This window comes from Camarhynchus parvulus, chromosome Z (genome assembly GCF_901933205.1).
Source record: "Camarhynchus parvulus chromosome Z, STF_HiC, whole genome shotgun sequence".
Taxonomy (NCBI): Eukaryota; Metazoa; Chordata; class Aves; order Passeriformes; family Thraupidae; genus Camarhynchus; species Camarhynchus parvulus.
In genome coordinates this window covers 15,935,075-15,953,878 of record NC_044601.1, presented here as the reverse complement: position 1 = coordinate 15,953,878, position 18,804 = coordinate 15,935,075, and the positions used below count along the sequence as shown (strand labels likewise).

General features: G+C 40.2%; 1 protein-coding gene across 1 annotated transcript in view; it reads left to right on the top strand.

Annotated features, from left to right (window-relative positions):
- The first annotated feature begins 221 nt into the window (after positions 1–221).
- Positions 222–18,804, top strand: part of MUSK (muscle associated receptor tyrosine kinase) — a 58,004-nt gene continuing 39,421 nt past the window's right edge. The window contains exons 1-5 of the mRNA XM_030968562.1: positions 222–362; positions 5,267–5,393; positions 8,582–8,733; positions 10,095–10,222; positions 10,702–10,843. Coding sequence (XP_030824422.1) covers positions 266–362; positions 5,267–5,393; positions 8,582–8,733; positions 10,095–10,222; positions 10,702–10,843 — 646 coding nt within the window. The 5' untranslated portion in view covers positions 222–265. The remainder of the gene's footprint in view (positions 363–5,266; positions 5,394–8,581; positions 8,734–10,094; positions 10,223–10,701; positions 10,844–18,804) is intronic.

Genomic DNA, 18,804 nt, shown 5'->3' with positions numbered 1-18,804 from the left:
TGCCCATTGTACTGTTCTCTGTTTACTTAGAAGGAATTCAGAAGGGATTTGCTTTCTCTTGTTTCATGAGCCCTACGCTTTCACACTGACCAAAGTGGATACACACCAGCTGGTCACGTCCGTCACCACCACTGGGTGGGAGAATTCCTGATTATACTTAGATCCCTCAGACCCCACTCTATCACTTGCTGAGAAGCTCTGCTTGAACACTGCTTCCGAAATGCAGCCGGCTGGGAAGTCTGCACGCCTTGCCTGAAGGAGCTGGATGCCTTCTGGATCAAACATGAATGACCTGCTGAAGGTGCCCCTGTTGCACGTCCTCACCCTGGCAGCCCTTAACTTGGCTGAGACACTTCTGAAAGGTTTGCTTTTTCCCTGCTCTTCTTCTGCCATTTGCTGAAGGAGGTTTTGCAAAGGGGAAGGTGTCTCTGCTAACAGTGGGGAGGGTGGTGCTGTAGCGTTCCCAAAAAGGACAAAAATGGTCTGCTTTCAATGGTCACTGCTCTGCTTTTAGAAGGATAGCAGGGAAAATATTCTCATATTTGTGTTTGGAATTGAATTCTTTGTCTGTGAAGAGCACATAATCCATTGTAATAGGCAGGGGAGACCTTTGGGTTCAGCTTGTGTGGGATGTAAATTTCTCCTGTGAAAGCAAGCTCAGAAGTGTTAATGGTTGGTAGCACCAGTTGCTGCAGAGCACTAGATCTGTTGTGTTTAGCACACCTGTATAGGTTTTTAAGTATATAAAGCTTCAAAATAAATAAATATCTATGATGTCTTTACAAAGAATACGTATATGTGTACAAATATGCACTGTTTGTTATAGCATATAACATAGAAGTTATTATACCTTCCTCCAAACTTGTGCACACACATGCATATGGGCATATGCTCACATACTTTTAGCTAACAAAAGAATTGGTAAAAAATCTGTTTAGAAAAGTCTTTGAGGTACAAAATGCAACTGTGGTACCATTCTGGATGTTCCGTTTGGTGAAGCTGCAGACAGCAATTTTTTCTGAACGGTGATTCAGATTTACACTTCAAAGCTTTTGAAATTCAAGGCTTACTAGAGACTTTGCAGCTTCAGGAAAACAAAATGAAATCTTAAGGGGAATGCCAGTATTCACATGTTAGGCCAACATTGCTGCTCTTGTAGGGCTATGCTTTTACAATTGTAAGTCAGGTTATTCCCAAAATGAAAAAAAGAGAAATAATATGTCTTTATAAAAATGTTTCGAAATAAAAATATGGGTATATTTGTAAGGCACTGAAGTAAATTTGTGAACTTAATGTTTATGAATATTGTGGTAAGATAAGTGGTAGTAGAGAGACAAGAAAAACAAAGAGAACAGGGATAGATTTTTTTTTTATGCATCGCAGGGTAATGAATAGATACATTGCCTTTTCTAGGACATCACAGCTGAGCTGTTTTTTATCATACGAACTGCAGTTTCTCCAGGTGTCTGCAATGTTGGAGAGGGACTGGTTCTATTTTCTGTATTGTTTTGTTTACCTGGTTGGTCTGGTTTCAAAAGTGTGAATCCAAATCCAAAGCCAACACATTTGGAAGCTTCTGGTGGGCTGGGGACAGAAGGGGATTTGGCTTTCTTACGGACTCGTGACCAGCCTTGGGTCATTTTTCTATCTCGGGAAACTACAGCTGACATCCAGAAAAATGGCACCTGTGTAGCTTTACACATATATAGTTTAATTTATTTTCAATTTATTTAAAGCCACAAGGATACCTTAAAAATATGAGAAAGGCCTAGTATATGCACATGGAAAGGCCTGGCTCCATTTCTATGTGATGGTAGATATGTCCGTACATTGTTCAGATTTTATTTTCCTATGTTAAAATATGGTAATGCACACATAATGAGTTCAGAGTGTTTTCTGAAGAAAACATGGACTGACACCAACACCCAAGCTGTTTGAATGACTTTTAGATGTAAGTACCATCTCAGCCATTTTGGAACTCTGTTGCTGTCTCACAAAATGACGGCAAGGTCCGCTGCTTGCTGTCCTTGCTTGGGTTAAGTATCACAAAGGTGAAAAGAGCATAAAAGAAAGTTATACATCCCTGTTGCTGTCATGGTTGCTCTCTGAAGATGGAGAATTGGGAAGGCAGCTTTAAAATGATTTCTTTTTCTGTCACTGTAGTTGTGTCAGTTTGGACACTATTTTCTTAGAAGCATGTGGCTTCATTCTGCCCAAAAATCTGTATGCTGGCTTTCAAAAGGGAGCAGGTCAGACTATGCCTATGCAATATCCTGTCATCTACTGAATAAAAGACACACTTAAAAGTATGTAACTGTTTCTAGAGAATTTATTTAATATAGAAATCCGATAGGTCTTGTTTTTCCAAGGAATAAAATACTGTCATTATGCATACCAGCTTTTGGCACAAATGTAACTTTATTACTTGTGGGAGTGGCTTTTTTTACTGTTACAACAGTTATAAAACTGGTTGCTTTGAATTATTATTACTGTAAAAATTTAGATTTCTCAGGGTTAGAAAAGCATCCTCCCAGAGATCAAGGAATGTGGACAACAGCAACAAAACTGTACTATATAAAATTAGATTGCAACACTCTGGGGTTAATGCCATAAAACCTGATAAACTTTGCCACAAAATAGCAACGTCTCTTTTAAAGCAGAGAGGATAACCATTAGTGGGGGTTATTCTCCTAAGACAACCTTCAGTAGTAGGAAAATGAAGACCTTATAGAAGTCTTCCATTTGGTTTCACTGGCATGGGATTCATATGGGGAACAATACAGATGGTTATATCTGTTTAATGTGACCCAAAATGACCTAATAAAGTGATGCATGATACAATTTGAAGCAGTGATCTTAAACAAGGAACTCGTCGCAGACTTGTTCTAATTGAAGTTTCATCCATATGACCTTTAAAGCTATCTTAGATGTCGTTTTGAGATTTACATAGGTATAGTCATTATTGTTAATCAATGATACTATCCAAAGTCATACAGTCTAGAAATATTATTGAGGCAAATTCATTCTAATCAAGCGTCAAAAGCGTTTAGAGTTTTACATAAACCTGATAGTGGAAGCTGATCCTTTCTTCCTCTAGCTTCATTCCAGAACTCCAAAGACGTTCTAATTTTGACTTCCATGTGAATTGAAAAGGATTCAGGTATTGACTTTCTATTATTCTCAGTCTCTTGAATTGGAATGTCTTCTCTTTTGCCCATTCCTTAGGGAGGGAAGGGTAAAATGGTTATAGTTTATTTTTTGCCTGAATTTGAATCTCATTGTACTGTGGAGGGTCAGTAGATACATAGCAGTTGGGATTCTCTGTGAGAAAATAATGGGCCAGAAACTGTTATGCTCAGTGAGGAACAGGAAGACTCCTGAATCCATGATGTATTTTCAAGGTAGTGTTTCAGGAATATAGTAAAAACTAGTTTATCTCAGCACGTTTGTCATGAAATCCAGTCCAACCAATATGGATGTGTGTCTCTTGCAGCCATTGGTCAAGAAATTCCAGTGTTTTTGGAGGCAGTGGCTGCAATGAATAACATAAGCAGGGAAAGCGAGTGACTAGGCTTATGCTTTGATCCCTTCCAGCTGTGCTTCAAGTCTTTCACCAGAGCAATGGCAAATGTTTCTTAAGATACATTCAACTTATGTATGACTACAGGTTTATGATAATAAGCATTAGACATAGCTATTAAACTTCTAACCCTCATACTTCTTGGTTAGAAAATGTGAGAAAATGAGAATGAGTCCTAGACATGTGTCACGATCTGTCCTAGTAAACAGATGTTGTGATGGTTTGTAGTGGTGATCTCAGGGTGCAAAAAACCAACACGGTACAAGGGGGCTTGCAGTAATAATCAAAACAAATACACCTTTATCGAATGACCACAGCAAAATGTGATAGAGGGATTAAGGGAGAGAAAAAGAGAAAGAGAGATAAAAGAGAGAGAGAAAGAGGGGGTTATAGCTACCAAATGTAGAGATGAAGTCCTTTGGTCCAGTCCGGTTGAGGATCTGCCTGTTACACTGGGGAGATCTCAAAATCTCTAGCTAACTCAGAGGTTTTTATTATGATATTGAAAATTGTGTGTGTGTGGGGGGGAAACAGATACAATAAGGAATAGATGTAACAGGCAGTCCATGTTCTCAGCAGTAAACGAGAGCCATTGTTTTCTTGTTCCAGTGGTCACAACCTGCAGGCAAACATCTCGCTTTGGTCAGCTTGCCTCCCCCACACACCTCCCCCGGCTTGGGGGTTTCAGTCCCAGTCCTTGGAAGGAGGAGAGGGGCCTTTTCACATGGAGGTTTCATGTCTCAGTCCTTGATGGAGAGGCTTCTTACATCTCAGTCTGTCTGTCACGGTGGTTGTAAAACAGGTGAGGGTCTTCTCTGGGACACCACCTGAAACTCAGGAGAAGTCCAGCCAGGCCAAGAGGTGGGACAGCTTCCAAGGCCATTGTTGCAAAAAGGGCACGGTGCCGCTTCTTCTTCTCATTGGGTTCAGTACAGCATACAGCAAACAACACCTGTGAAAACAATTACTTAACACTGTGCTTTCACGTCTCAGGGCCTTTGGCATGTGACTTTCTCCTTCAGAGCCAGAGATTTTAGATAGGTGGGGTCTTCTCTTCAGTGGTCCCCCAAATGATGATCGTGAGGTAGATGAGGGAAAATTCAGACAGACTCTCACAACATGACACAAATCTGAATGACCTGAATGGTCTTTGTGAGCCTGGCTTAGAAAAATGTAGTGCTATATAATGAGTTTGGTGTTTGGATAGAACAGGTTTTTTGTTGTTGCTGTTGGTTTTGTTTTTTTGTTTTTTCTTCAAAGATAAATAGTTGAGTGAATAAATCCTGTAATATTGACAAAAAAAGCCCACATCTCAAGCACTAATAAGGAGGTACTCTTCCCACTCCAGGGGCAGGTCAGCTTGGCTTCAATTTGTGTGCTGCACCTTGCACTTCCAGCCTATGCAATGCCACCCTTATGGCAGTGGGACATCCTCACCTGTGTCCTTGCAGTATGCTCACCTATTGCTGTGAGTCTCGAGGAAGAGGTGAGTCAGAAATACAGGATGCACTGAGCTTGTTGGATCTTGGTTTGCTCTGTTTTGCATCTTATGGAAAAACCTCAAGGGAAAATCCCGTTGAGTGACTCTGCAGGGACATATCTCCCTCCACCAAAGGTGTTTGGTAGGCTATGTAACACTCTCCAGTAGGCACCAGAAGGCGTTCTCATTTTCTCTTCTTCACACAGCTCCCTTGATCAGCACTCCTCTGGAAACAGTGGATGCCCTGGTAGAAGATGTTGCCAAGTTTGTCTGTGTAGTGGAGTCATATCCTGAGCCAGAGATCACATGGACACGCAACAGCATTCCCATCAGGTAGGAAGCAGCCCCAGCCCTCACCAGCACCTTCTGCCGAAATTGGCAGTGCTTCTTTTCATGATACAGGAGATATCTGGACATATAAAAATCAGTCTGTGGCAGGAGAGAGAATGAATGGCTGTAATTATCTAGGATTCTGTATCTCTGAGGGAGTAAGAGCAATTGAAGTTGCTCTTGCCCCTCCACACATTTGAGTTTGCAGAGAGCTGGTTTCTGCTGCAAGGAGTTTTCTCTCCAGCTTCAGACAATTCAATGCGCTTTCTTCCTCAGTTCATCCATTTTTGAAGGAGGAGGATGCTGTATAATATTTAAAAGGAGCTTAGCAGGGCTTGTTGTCTTTCTCAGTGTTCTTGGAAACTTTGTATGAAAGGGGTTGTGCTGTGCCATTCTTGTTTGCTTCTAGTTCTGGATCTGGAAATTGTCTTCTCATTGTTTTGCACTGTCAGATGTTAACAACCAGGCATCAAGATGTCAACAGAGAAGGCAGCCTTCTGGAAGTGTGGAAATGTGTTATGGAAGTTGCTACCATTGTTTTTGCTCTTTTGCTGTAGACAGGTTTCTACAAAGTAAACTGTACTTGATCTTCTAGCTCTGAAATCACATTACATCTGCCACATGGCTTCACATCAGTTTCTCATTCTAAATGGCTGTAAGTGCCTTACTCTGTGAGGGAAAATGCAGCACAGCACAACTTTGTGTAACATAGTCAATACCCAACCTCCACAGGACAGGTGCATGTTGGGCAGATGATCACCTGAAGCATGGTTCTCACTATTGTGGTAAAACATCCAAAAAGCTTTTGAACCAATGGCATAGGAAGCTCAAACAAGTCCGCAGCAGAAGGAGGTCTCACTGTTTGGAAAACTGCTTTAGAGTAAGACAAAGCAGAAAGTTACAAATATGAATATAGGCCTTCAGAAGTATTTTTTTTTCATTGTCAACAATCTCAGCAAAATTTGGCCCTAATCTGATCCTGACTTTGTTCCAGCATGGAGTTCTGAACTTCCATGGATGTTATTTCCAAATCAGATCACCTTTCTCCTAATTCCTTCCCCACTGGTGACATCATGACTGAAAACCAAAGCAGGGAGAGAAAGCCGTCCATGAAGGACTTTGTCTTTCTCTCCCCATGTCTTTAAAATTATCCTTCTTCCCTGTGTTCTAAGGTAATTTGAAATGGAGATAATTTATCACCTCAATCCCCTCTTCCAGAAGCCAAATGCATCATTCTTAAAGCCATTCCACTCTCTCTCTGAGACACAATGCTTTAACCAAAATGGAAAATAAAGATAAAAACACCTCTTCTGGTAAGGCCATAGAGCTCAGGTGCTTCATTCCTTTACAAGGACTTCTGAAGCATCATTAATAACAGCAAGTGTTTCATTTCACAAGGCATTAATATTCAGTACTGCTGGATAGAAAAGCTCAGACCAAAGACAGAGGAAAAGATAAGCTGAATATATTTGTTACTTTCTAAAAAGTCAGATGAAAGTATTTGCACACTGGAAAAGCATCAGATCAGAGGACACTTTTTTCTGAAAAAAACCCCATATAAACGTATTTCTGTGCCTCTCTGTGTGTGTGTATCAAACTTCAAACAGCATAGGTTTTGAAAGCAATTAATATCAGTTATTTTGTTTCCAAAATTTTCTTCTCCTACCAAGGTCCCAGCATCCTGGACAGACAGCAAGATTAACCTGCAAAACAAAGCAGTATGTAAACTTTGAACTTCAATGGGAATAGAGCCAGCACAAAGAATAGTCAGCAGTAGTCTTCTGGATGTGACTTTCCTTTTGACATCAAAACTTGTGCAAGTAAACCAGCAGGTGTCCTGTGCTGAGTGAAATGGTTACCTGGCCCATCATCCAGAACAGGGCTGCCCACAATGAGCCTTCCTTAGGACAGGAAGGGCACAGAGTCGGCATGTCTTTTACATTGAGGATAACTTCACTCTTTCTTCCCAAGTTGGAAAAGAGGAGGGAGATGTAATTCTGAGTGGTGAAATGCTGTTGAAAGGAAATGCATGCCTAAACCATCATAATGGTACATTCAGATTAGGCATGACTACTGTACAATTTTTAATAGTAAAAGACAAAACTTGACATATGTACTGGTCAGATACTTGTGATTGCTTGGGATAAAATCCTCAGGTCACAACCCTTTTTCCACTGTTCATTAGAATCAAAGTCCAATTGCATGAAGGTGCTTCCCAAAAGCATTAACAAAGGTGTGAAAATAGACACTACGAATAGTGAATTTCTTTGTGGTTTTTTTTAATACTATTTCTTTATATCTATCATAGCTTTGCAATGAAGATCAATACCTCAGCTCTCTGATTTCTCATCATTCTTTCTGATTTCCTTGGCTGTCCCACTTGCATCTACATATCCCCCCTACTCACATACCACACTTCTCTTGTCATGCTCACATATGAAATTGTTCTTTGCCCCACATACTTTGTTATAATATCCCATATTTTTGTTGATCCAGCTTCAGGGCTTTCTGCAGTTCTCTGAAATACCCAGGCTAAAGCCTGCTGTCATTAAACCATAGCTATTCTTGAATCCTCTAACTTTCAGATGGCTTCAGCACATTTCTTTGCTTGTTTGTTGGTTTGGTGGTTTTTTTGCAAAACAAATAGACAAAACTACTCCAGGATGTAGACACAAAAGTTCATGGTCTTTGGTTTGTGTCTTTTTTCACAACCTTAAAAATATTCCTATAACTTTATCTGTTTAATAAAAAAAAATCCCTTTTTTTTTGCTTTTTTTTTCCTGAATAAGGTTTCTTTAAACAATTTCAGCTAGCTCTTATTCCTATATAAGCATCTTTCTCTTACGTTGAACAATGATACCTAAACCAGGACCTGGCTGGAACTGAGCATGTGCTCATGCCTGTCCTTGGTCAGTCAAAACCCCAAACATGATGCCTACTGATTTTACCAGTGTCTGGGGGGCGGAAGAATTGCCACTACACTTGTGACAGTCAGGAACTGCATGGTCTAGTGAAAACTTGAATCTTAATTCAGAACTCAACATTTTCAGCACCTTCCCTTCTGTTTGCAGGTTGAAAATCAGAGGTAGAGCTTATTGGCATTTGTAGTGATATCAGCAGTCTGGATATTCAAATGCAATTCCCGTTCTCTGTCCCTGGTTGTCTCTGACAATCCGTGCTATGCCTTGCAGGCTGTTTGACACACGGTACAGCATCCAGAGGAATGGGCAGCTGCTGACCATCCTGAGCGTGGAGGACAGTGATGATGGGGTGTACTGCTGCACAGCAGATAATGGAGTTGGAGCAGCTGCACAGAGCTGTGGGGCTCTCCAGGTGAAAATGCGTAAGTGGGAATGCAATTTCTTCCTGATGCCATGTGAGTGTTTAATTGAAAGCCTGAGCAGACTGCCATCTATGGCACCTGGAGATCCATGTTCAGGGCAAACCCATGTTCTTGGGAAGACACGTGCAGTTCTTTGAGTCAGAGACACGGCATATGGGATCATAACTTAATGCAGTTGGGATTATTTACTTTGAATAACACACATTTGTTCTAAGATCAGAAGAAAAAAATAGATGGTTTGAAGAATGCCCTTTGTGCAAAAATCTGTAAAAGAATTTGATAGATTAGTCCTCTGTGGCAATACTGCGTAAGTCCCTGGTGAATTTTAATTGTAAAATTTCACTAATAAGATTTCTTCCTGAGGATGGCAAAATCAACTAAATTATGTTCAGATGCTCTCAATAGCAGTATTGGATGTTCTGGAGCACCATGTTGTAAATCTCATCATTCCACATGGAAGGCAAAAGATTTGCTCTTGCAGAGAGCTACATATGTGCCAAACTCAGTAAAGCTGGACTCACATGGCTAGAGTTATTTACACAAGCACTTTAAAAGGCAGTGGAGGTATATTCTGGTCTGTGCTAATGAGATGACCCTCAAGGTCTGGTAATGCTGGAACTCTGTATCATCCCAGTCGCTTGCAGGTGGTGGCCAGGAGATGATGCTCTCTGAAACTTGTTTTTCTGCTGATTCATTATCATGCAAGGGCCTCAAAATGTCAGATCTCCCAAAATACTAATATAATAATCCTTTTTACTCTCAGCTCAGACTACGGCAGACTGTGTTCTTTCAGCAAAATGAATTTAAATTTATCCCTCATTAACTTTAAGGGAGTTTGATTGCTTTTTCTTTAAGGCTTGATTGTCCTTTTCACTAGTATATTTATAAATCCTTCAGTTAAGGATATTAATTGCATTTACATACCCTTCTTGTTGAGCTAGAGGCAAGCCTGGGTTAAAACTCTTTCAAAATCAATTCAGTCTGGATCTGAGCTTTGAGACAGGACAGTGTTTACACAGTGAAAAATGTCAGAACCTGCAATGCTAACATTCTTCAATACTGGAAATACTCTTATCTGAATTTGGATTTTAGCCCAGGCCCTAATTCAAATGACTGTCAAACTCCACTCAGGAAAACAAATAACCCATGCAAGTTAGCTGCTTTTGCAGCTTTTTAAACTGAATTCTGTGCTGAAGAAAGTTCTTTCTTACCAAATAACTTCAAAACCGAGAAAGAATGCTTTATCTTTCAGCAATACGCAGAAAAAGCAGCAGATTTGTGCATGTGATTTCTGAATTTATCTTGTTCTATTATCTTGTAGCTTTATCCCAAATTTAATTCTTTGGCTTTTAAAATTTTAGGACCCAAAATAACCCGTCCACCTGTAAATGTGGAAATAATAGAAGGATTAAAGGCTGTTCTTCCATGCACTACAATGGGGAATCCAAAACCTTCTGTTTCATGGGTCAAAGGAGAAACAGTTGTAAAGGTGAGTAGGAATGGTTTTCAGTAATACTAATTATTTGCTAACGGTACTGTGTTAAATATTAGCATCAGTTATAGTATTTGTAAATTCTAGTAGCTAGAAAGGAAGTATTTGGAAAATCCAGGGCTCATCTCATAAATATCTTTATTTGCAATGATTCTACATGTGAACCAAATGTTCTCGATCTATATTTTATGTGGTAAATGCTTGTCACTACTAAGTATGGCCAAATACTGAGGAAAGCGCTTGTGAGTGTTCCATTAAATAAGAGCTCTTTCAAGCTATAATTCACTGATCTGCAAAAATAGCAACAGGTGAATGTGTAATGCTATGAGCAGGAAGAGCTGGCCCCAAATCCTTGAATTGTAGGACATATATGGTGTTCATGCACATAAGCCCAAACTTTGTAAACAGATTTTTGATGCTGTTTGTGTGCAGCCTGCATGTAGAGTCCTCACCTCAATGGCTCCTTCCTCCGGCAGGAGACTGCTCGCATTGCTGTCCTCGATTCTGGGAATTTAAGGATACACAATGCTCAGAGAGAAGATGCAGGACAGTATCGTTGTGTAGCCAAGAACAGTTTGGGCACAGCCTATTCGAAACCTGCAAATGTGGTAGTGGAAGGTGAGTGATTTTTGAACCAGTCTCAAGCTCCATGTGCCAGCCCCTCATGCATACCCAGTTAACTTGCATTAAACCGAAGTATTGTGTTGATGTTGTCAAAACCACCCTAGAGTGCAATAAAAAAAAAGAAGAGAGGAGAGGAGAGGAGAGGAGAGGAGAGGAGAGGAGAGGAGAGGAGAGGAGAGGAGAGGAGAGGAGAGGAGAGGAGAGGAGAGGAGAGGAGAGGAGAGGAGAGGAGAGGAGGAGGAGAGGAGAGGAGAGGAGAGGAGAGGAGAGGAGAGGAGAGGAGAGGAGAGGAGAGGAGAGGAGAGGAGAGGAGAGGAGAGGAGAGGAGAGGAGAGGAGAACTTTTGCCTTTGTGGACCTGAGCATTTTCTGCCCACTAAATGAACAGCAGTTTGGTTTTTCAGTTTCTGGTTCTTAGGTACTCTGTGTCCAGTTCTTATGTACAGAAGGTGTTTGCTGTGTTGTGTGAACCACCACCAGTTTCAGAGTGCTGAGAACAGTAGACAGGGGTACACAAATGTTGGCCACAAGGCATTCTATCTTCCTGAATCGTAGAAGAGAATTTAGTTTGGGCAAGGGCTTGTGGAGTGAATGGGGGAATGTCTGTTTTAGTAGATGAACAAATTTTTATTTCTGATTCAGGATGACTGTAATGCAGAAAGTAGAGAAGGGTCTTCATTTTCTTAGTAAGCTTCAAAATACTGTTGTAGATTACATTTGGCCTGGGGCTATCTGAGGTTACTTAGCATGCAATCCCATTTCTAAGAGGAACATAGACTTCCTTCTGGGAGCAGTTTCAGATACATTAGATCCAACTACTGTAGGTCTGCTGTTTTCTTAAAAAATGCATGAATTTTTCAAGGTTTTTTTGTCCCTTTTAAATATTTATACATACAGACCATATATACTAGAAATTCCTTAAATAGCTTTAAAACAGGAAGGCAGCTATTCTTAACCTAGATTCAGAGCTGTACTTCTCCCAGGCTAAAAGTGATGAAGCAAACTGAAAACAGTTGGATCTTGATGTGAACAGCTTGAGTCCTGGGTTTTAGTTTGGCCCCTGTCTTTGAGACAATGGGCAAAGGCTTGTCAAGAGTTAAACTGTGAATGGCAGATACTTGGTGCCACAAACACAAACAGTGAAGGCCCTGTCACTGCAATTCTTTGCTCCAAATCTGCCAAAGCCAGCTAGGGAATCTAAAAACAAGCTGGAATTGCGCGAAAAATCTGGGCTGCTAAGGTGGATGGTTTTTCTCCATCTCCATAGGTGTGTGGTGGCCTGTTAATTCAAGGACTGGCAAAATAAATCACAAATACCCTACTTGGGGTGTGTATGTATGCTCTTTTTTAAAGGAAGATTAATTCTTAATTGATCAGTGGCAGGTCAATGCTCCCACACAAATTGTCCCCTCATGTTCCATTCATGTGTTGGGCGAACAAATAAATGCTCTCCTTCAGGCTCACCTTGGTTTCTCTGGTAGGACACCTGTATAATATACCTAATTTCAGGTGGCCACCCAAACTAGACAGACACATGTTTGGTATATATTTTTGGCTTCCAAAAATCCAGAGGAATTTATCCTAATTTATTACATAGAGTGAACTGTGCAGGATCCATTTGTTCAAACTGACATCAACATTCATAATTCTGACACAGCAGCTTGCTGTGCAAATCCCTTCCCCTGATGGTGTTTTAGATCAATTTTCATGGATATTTAGCATAACTACCTGTGTGCATACCTGTGTACACCTGCAAGCTGATACTTGCACACATCACCCTCACACACCTCTTCCATTAGTTTTAGAATCCCTCCCCTCCTGTCTCTCCTACCCTAGTATCAGCATTTTAAAATAACTACAAGTAAATAATATGCTAAATTTATTCAAAGCAGGAAAATCACACACCAATATTCTTTGAGCATTCATAGCATTCATAAAATTTGTGAAAATTGTTGTTTATTGCTTCTCTGTAATAACATTATGATTTTTTTTTAATCTTGGTTCCACTATTTGCTGGAGTCCCCAGCCTGCATTGTGTGGTTTAATATTAAAATAAAATGAATAAGCATGGCTGGTTGACTAGGAATATAATAATTCAAGGTAAGTGTCCATTCAAGGAAAAGTGTAAATATTCATGCCTAGCTAGAGCTAGATCACTGATTTATTGTGTACTTCCATTTTAGTGGGTCCTGTGTGGCATCCCACCCTTACGTAGAAGGGAGCTCCCAAGGATCATAGGTCCTTGTGGTTGAAAGGAATGACAAAAGCAAGAGTGCCTGCAAAAGCTTACGAAGTTTTATTAATAAATTACACATTTGGCATGGAAATGTGTATGGTAATCCCTGACCTCCTATATAAGCATGGGGCAGTGGGTTTTGATAAAGGGCTAGGATGAAAGGAGAGGGACTGAGAGAGAGAGAGAGACGGATTAAAGAGGAGGAGAGAGAATGAAAAGAGAGGAAGAGGGCAGTACCACCAGTCCTGGCTTCAGCATCAATCCAGCTGATACGTATGTAGGTCCCTGGAACACATGAATGTCCAGGCTTTGTAGTCCTTTTTATAGTGAAGTTTCCATGCACTGGAGCTAAGTCTGTCACTCTCTACGCAAATGAATTATCATGTGCACCCCATTCTTGTTGACCTTTGTGGAAATGGGTTGGGGGGCTTCAGGGATCTTGGGTACTCTTGATTCCCTCTTACATTCCATGCTGGCTCATCAGCATCACTCCTGTGCCTCAGCTGTACTTTGTTGTGCTAACTCTGGGAGCCAGAACAAGGACACTTGTGCCAGAAACGCACTGCCCTACTTCCATTTGGCCCCTTTCTCCAGTCATGTTTGCTAATTGGCTGGCACTACCAACAATCCTTGGCTGGCTCCACAGCTGTGCGGCTATCAATGTTTGAGACATACACATTACCCCTTATCTTCTCGCTTCCACATCCTGCAATTAGCTTATTCATTTGTTCAAAGTGCAGAGGTGTTCTTGAAAGACTGACTCTGCCTTCTGCAGGCAATCAGGCTCCTAAATGTGCTTTTGATCAGGCACATGCTTAAATGACTTGCTCAAGTTGGCCCAGAAATTGCAGCAAGTCACAAGTATACAGCACGAACTGTGCAGGATCCATTTGTTCAAACTGACAACAGACTTGGCCCAAGAATTTACACTGCTGATGTACTTTACAGTACTACTTGTCTGGTTTCAGTGGTCCAAGGTAGAACTTTTTGAAAAATGCAGCTATTTTGATTTTCCAGATATTTTTTCCTCTGTTCCTTGTTAGCTTTCCTCAACATTTATAATACTGGCCTCTATTTATTATTTTTAAAGCACAGCTTTAGTATTTTTAAGGTTTTATTATTTTTAATGCAAAGTTGAAATAATTTGAACAACTGGCTTTAGATGAAAATTCAGATGCAGTTCTTGTCAGGAAAAAGAAAGCACTGAAGGCCTCTTTTAGTGGAACTGATTTTTCAGTTTTCATCAGTGAATGCTATGAAGGAGATAAGGACTCTATAGGCTCTTCACTCTGCACAGACCTGTCCCAAGTAAGGGCAGTCCACTTGCTTTCCCAGGGCAGGTTTCAGACACCAGGGCTTAGGTCATGAATTATAACAAGTTAATCCTAGCTCAGGATTTTAATTGAAAGGATTAAAAAGCCTGCCTTTTTGCATCTTTTATCCAAGTCTGGGGCAAACTCAGATGAATTTGGACAAGTGATGGTGAAATAGATTTTTTCCTTTAAAGGCATAATCCACATGTGGTAGACACAATCAAAATGGACCTAATTGTTGGGTTTGTGGGAAGAGCTTGGTTCCTTACTGGGAACTGTGTTGAGTCTATGGACAGCACTGCCCTCACTCAAAGTCTGCCTGGGATGCCTGGGGGGCATTTGGAGAAGAAAGAGGCCATGGAGCATACCCTTGATTTGACATCAGAAAACGGGCTCTGGAGATAAGGCAAGGAGAAAGCATGCAAGAGGCAAGCGTTGGCCAAGTGAGCCAAATGAGTGACTATGCAAGATAGGCATTGCTCCTGAAGAAGAGTTACACACAATTTTTGTGATCTTGGTGCATCCTGTAGCAGTAAAATGATACATGTCTTTGATTTCCTTCTGAGAAATGTCTTGGTTCTTTCTGACGTCTGCTGGGGTCATTATAAATTAGTTCTTCACTAGTGAGCTGGTTCACAGCTGTGCAGAAGCTGCATGGTTGTATTTTCCTCACTTGGTTCTTCTAGATACAGCCCACTCAGCTTCTGAGAAAAAGATTAGTGAAAGTAGTGGCATGAGGCAGATGTTCAATAGGCAGAAACAAGCCTTTTCCACAAAGGAAAAGGCTTTTGCTTTCTGCAAAGCCAAACAAATAAGAAATGCTGAGTTTGTTGGATCTGCTAAAATGAGCATGTGAAGATGACTTCCTCTTACTACTGTACATCCAGAAGGTAGAAGGTACATTGAGACACAGAAGGTAATATGTGCATTGAGATAAAGGAATAATTTTATAATCATGACTGTTTGCCAAGAAATGAGTTTTTAATTCCTTGGAGGCAACATTTCTGACCTGCAGTTTTGTATTCATTTTCTATCTTCTTAAGCATTTTGCTAACTATCTTTTTGATCACTGCATTATCAACTTTGGTAATGTATACTGCTGCAAAATCTAGAAGAGTATTTATATACTCAGTGAAGCAGTACATTGCCAAAGGATTTCCACAGATTTCTTGTAAATGACTATATTGATTCTCAAACTGAATCTCTGGCTGAAAGGTTCCTGAATTAATCCAAGATTCAGGACTATGGTTGAATAGAGGCATTTGCTTGCTTATCTGATCTGTAGTTCACATAGATGTCTGAAGGCTGAAGTTCATTGACAAGATGTTGACTGAGATGACTAAGATGTTCCAGTTTTATCTGAGTTCTGAAATCACTCCATTGGAAATAGAGAAGCAGTCATTACCATCAATAGTGTTGAGATTTGTCATCAAATGCAGAAATTGCCATTGATGAAAGTGAAAACTTAGGGAAGGGTATAAAGATTTAAGTTGTGCCAAGAAGGCATTTTTTGGGCCTCCTCTGAGCGTTTGAAATCTGTAGGGTCTGTAAGACCTTTGGTTTCTTCCTTTATGCATTAGACAGTTATTTATGTACATAGGCCATAGAAGAGGAGGAGTTTTCATTTTTGTTGGTATTTGCAGTGACATCAAACTGGTCCATTAATAGAACCAGTTCCGTAAAAGCCGTGCAAGAGCTTTTCAGGTTCAGCTTCTGGGCCTGCTGCCTAGAATTGTACAGTCTCCAAGGTCTGGCATGAGCTAAGAATGATATTCCCCATATCCACTATGTATGAATTGTGTGATATTAAAAGAATATGTTTAAAAGCATGAGCTCTTGTGCGGTGAGAGGCATGGGAATATTCCTGTTATGAGCATGCTTATCACTCAGACACAGAGTGAAGCTGCCTCATTAATTTTTTCTTAACATGCAAAATAAATTCCATTGGATTGTTTTGCTTTAATCTCTTACTATCTTTCTCAGATAAAATGCTTATAGCCAGAGTTCAGATTATATGTAATTCCTGCATCAAATAAGAAGTGTCTATTGCAGAACAGCCACAAACCAGTAAAATTTGTGATGATTTACAGGTGTCATTGCCAGATCTGGGCTCAGTTTTTTCTTTGTTTTGGAGAATGTTTCTTCTGGCCTTAGGGGAAGGAAAGTGCCACTTTGTGAATTGGTAGAATTCACATGAAGAAGGGCTCTCGCTCTTCTTCATTCTTCAAAACAACAATAAAAAAATCGCAAAAGAAATTGAGAAGTTGACTATGAATTTCTGACAGTTTAGAAATAATACCTGCTTACAAATGAAAAAACACCATAAACCACATTTCAGCCTTAGCCTTATATTTAACTTCAACTATTGAAAGAGCATTTTCTGGAAATTAATGGAGTTATTGTCACTGAAATATACAAAGGTTGTGGTGGATTAGGCACCACAGCAGCATGTGAATGAATGGCAGTTTTCTGATTAGGGAGACAGTGTGAATGGTCTACTGGAATGTAGTGCGCAAAAGGTTTTTCTTCCCCTGCGGATAAAGAACAAGCTTCCTGTCTTTCTCAGTGTTGCATCCAGCTAGTGAAACCTCTGAAGTTCCAGTTTGCTCAGTGATGCATTTTTAATGTTGAAAAGTGTAGAAAAAGGCAATAAATACAGGGTCGGCTACGTGACAGGAGAGAGCATGTGGATGGTCCTGTTGGTTGTGTACTGGGTTAGATGCAACTCCATCTTGTGATCTATATGAAACTGAGCTTGATTTCCACCAGCCTGTGGCACCAGAGACTTGTGGAATTCAGGAGCATACTGTGTGATAACATTTAGTTTTGAAGTTGCGACTCTACAGACATGTGTAGAAATTAGCAATCATACATCTGTAAGGAAAAAACAAACAAAATAGCCGGGGCAAACATTAGAAAAGGCAATGTGTTTAACAAAAAGCTACCTGTATTCTCCATGGATATATTAACATTTTTGGTTCAAGTCTCTGCATTTTCCAGCTTTCTGAAGAGGCATCAGTTGAGGACTACTGACCCTTTCTTTAACTAGGCCATTTCATTAATTTCTCTGCTGAAGTGTTGCTGCTCCACTTCATACTGTGCTACTATGTGCCAGTACATAAACCAATCAAATTAAAACAATGAAAGAAGCAGATCTCCTTATACTCCCCTGACTTAGATGTTGTTTGGTTTTGCATTCCAGCTCTGGTATATAGATGTCTTTTCCTGGCCACATTTTATTGCTTATTACTAGCTACTAAAATAATACCCCGCCACAGCACACAAAAATGTTTCCCTGTAAGCCACTTCTGAAAACTGCCTTAGCCTTAAAAATAGGATGGCTTTCCTTGGAGAACCATCCATTCAGAAGAAAGAACTTGACAGATTCCATCTAGATTTTTATTTTAATCATGTAGTCTAATTCTTGTGCCAGTGAGGAGATGGCAGACTAATTGACAATAGAAAGCTGCTTAGTTAAGAGGCTGTCCCTCTGAACTGTAAAGCACGAGCTTCCTTCAGCTATTTTTTGGATGTCTTATATAGTCTTGGGACAAATTTGAGATAAATCAGAAAAATCACAGATAATCAACAGACTAGCAAGTCACACCAAAATTAAAGTAACAGGAATAAAAACATGTATTTAGTGCAGAAAATTCTATCAATTTGAATAGACCACATTCCAGAGGTGGTCTATATTTTGAATGAGCTGACTCCTGATATGCCATCTGTCGTAGACATCCTTTTCACTAAAATCCTTTCTTTAGGATTTTTTCCTTCTGGGAAGCTGAGGCCCCAGAAACAAGATGTAAACAATAGATTGTCTGCTGCTGTGGAATGCAACAGGTGGGTCTGTGATTGGTCTCCTGGGGAAGTTTTGGTTCAGTGACCAGTCACAGCAGAGCTGGCTTGCGGAGTCTGTCAAGGCCAGCTTGTGTGTTATCATTCCTTACTTTCTATTCTTAGGTAGTTAGCAGCTTCTGGAAACTCTCTTTTTCTTTTTCTTTTAGTATAGTTATAATGTAATATATATATATATATCATAACATAATAAATCAAGCCTTCTGATCATGGAGCCCATCTCGTCTCTTCCTTCACCCCGAAAACCTTGTGTCCAACTGACGACAGCCATCCAAAAAGTTTTTTACACTTTTGTGTCGACTTGCCTGCATTTGGCATAGATCATGTAGGAAAGGGAGATACCAAGAGACCACTGAAGCAGCCAGCCAGCACTGTTACCTTACATTTCCCACTAATTAGATTTCAGTGCAAAATCAGAATTTTTATCTCTATCATCTTTTGAGGCAGAGTGTTTTGGGTCAGGTGAATTGCCAAATAGTAAACTGTCAAGGAAGTTTGCACTTCTTCTTTTAAGTATTGGATGAAATTTCCTCACGGAAATTCTAATAT